The 2,212-nt window shown below is 34.8% G+C and overlaps 1 protein-coding gene across 1 annotated transcript; it reads right to left on the bottom strand.

The window, feature by feature from the left end:
• Window positions 1-408: 408 nt before the first annotated feature.
• On the bottom strand, window positions 409-1,500 carry LOC131617241 (uncharacterized). The gene is made up of 2 exons (XM_058888575.1): window positions 1,175-1,500; window positions 409-863 (listed from the first exon to the last, which is right to left on the bottom strand). Exons 1-2 carry the CDS (start codon window positions 1,483-1,485, stop codon window positions 584-586), a joined length of 591 nt encoding a protein of 196 aa, XP_058744558.1. The 5' UTR covers window positions 1,486-1,500; the 3' UTR covers window positions 409-583.
• Window positions 1,501-2,212: the final 712 nt, after the last annotated feature.

The raw sequence follows: 2,212 nt of genomic DNA, 5'->3' as shown, positions 1-2,212 counted from the left end.
TATTGCTAAACACGGGTAGGTGGGGATGAGAGAGTGGTGGGGAGAAAAAAAGGCTTCCAAATTTCAAAAGGTTTATTTATTATTTTAATAAAAATACGTACAACTGAAAGTAACAAATGACGGAGGAGGTGTAACCGGAGCCGAAACATATGACGGAGTAGGTGGATGTCCGGAGGAAGAAGACCCGGAGGTACGTCCACCGCGAGACAAAGGAGCCAATCAATGTAAGCTATAATTTATCATTATCATCAGGGGACGTCATTACAAAAAATTGGAAAAAAAATCTAATTATTTTTAATCTTGATTTTTTAGAAATGACCTCCCCAGATGATAATCATAAACTATAGCTTACATTGATTGACTACTTTGTCTCGTGGTGGACGTGTCTCCAGTTCTACTTCCTCCAGACATCCACCTCATCCGTCATATGTTCCGACCCCGGTTACCACTTCCAAAAACTAACATGATAAATCCAATACAAATACACTGTGCGATACAATCCGAAATCAGAACAAAACAAAACAAAAACATGTTATTCTGCCCGACGAGCGTTACAAAATACACATCAAACAAAAAAAACACGTTATTCTTCCCGACGAGCGAACTCCTCCGAATGAAGATAATTATACCAATCTTCATCCCACTCATTATCAGAACCATCAGCGTTGATCACGCCTGAAGGCTGAGCCTGCGCGTCCGAGCCATGGACTCCCAGGGGACGAGAAGCAGAACCAGTCAAAAGCTTCTTCTTCTCCTTCACCTCCTTCACCTCCTTCACCTCCTTCTTTGAAGAACTCTTTCTTCCCTTAGCGCCCTCTTTAGAAGACGCAGTCCTGCGTGCTTGTTGGTTGTCTGACATGTTCCTGTAAACAGTTGAAATCGATTAATATGCGAGACAAAATAAAAAACAAAAAAATTTGAACTTCTGATACAATTCGGAAGTTCATTTCCGAAAACTGGGAGGGAGGTATTTTCGGAAATGAACTTCCGAAACACCCCTGCGATGCAATTTTCTGCAACTTCCATCCCAGACCCCTAAATCAACCTTCAAACCAAATCAAAATGCTTCTAAACAACCTAAATACTACTAACAACCTAGCCATATATCATTTATGTAATTAAAACCCTAAATAACATGCATTTGAATAATAGATCTAAAAATTTCAAAACTTACAAAGTGTTAGGATTGAGGGCTTTTGAATGTTGTTTAGCAGTGTGATTGGAGCCTTGATGCAGCTTTGGAATTCCGTTTGCACAAATTTTCGCCTCTGCCACTTTTTGTTTTGATTTAGGGTAAATGATTGGGGGAGGGGGAGTGTTTTGATAAATCTGCAGAAATCGCAGTATTTCGGAAGTGAACTTCCGAAATAATTGTTTCGGAAATGAACTTCCGAAGTAAGTCAATTTTTTTAAAAAAACACGCTTTCGGAAATGAACTTCCGAAGCAGGGGTAGTTTTGGTTTTTCGCAGGAGGTGACCACCCATAGGGAGGTGGGTAAAGAAATTTTCTAAAAATATGGTATGAAATTTTTGGACAAAATCAAGGGCAAATTTTTTAGACAAAATAAAAGACAAAATTAGTAGAAACAAGATGTAAAATTAGTAAAAACATGGTATAAAATTTTTGTCGGGCTCCCTAAAATTTCTAACTCCGCCAATATATTCACTCTAGTTTATGTGTGTTTGCATTGCGGTTTTGATGTAATTTATCAAATTCTTCTTATATGGTTGAAAGTTGTTTCATATTTAGGAAAAAATAAAAACTATTTAGACAAACGTGGAAAAGAGTTCAAAGAGAAAATTGTTAAATTTGTGGTCATGATGAGTTTTTTTTCGCGATAAGTGGTGCAATATAAACTTAAGGGAATTTCGAGGTTACATTTTAAGACAAAAAGTTATTGCATTTAAAGTAAGTATTTGCGAGTGAAAGAAAGATTAATAGAATATTAAAATATAATCCCTCTGCTTGTCAAAAAAAAAATATAATCCCTCTGTCTCATAATAAATGTATTATTTGAGTTTTGTGCGGTTCTTAAAAAAATGATTAAATGTGTTGGTTTTAATGAAAAAAATTAGTATCATTTACTAAAATACCCTTATTTATTATAGGCAGTGTAGTAGTTGAAAAACATGAAAATTAATATATATATATATATATATATATATATATATATATATATATATATATATATATATATATATATATATATAT

Source organism: Vicia villosa, linkage group LG7 (genome assembly GCF_029867415.1).
Source record: "Vicia villosa cultivar HV-30 ecotype Madison, WI linkage group LG7, Vvil1.0, whole genome shotgun sequence".
NCBI classification, from domain to species: Eukaryota; Viridiplantae; Streptophyta; class Magnoliopsida; order Fabales; family Fabaceae; genus Vicia; species Vicia villosa.
Note: the sequence above shows the minus strand (reverse complement) of the source record. Positions and strands in the feature narration are given on the sequence as shown.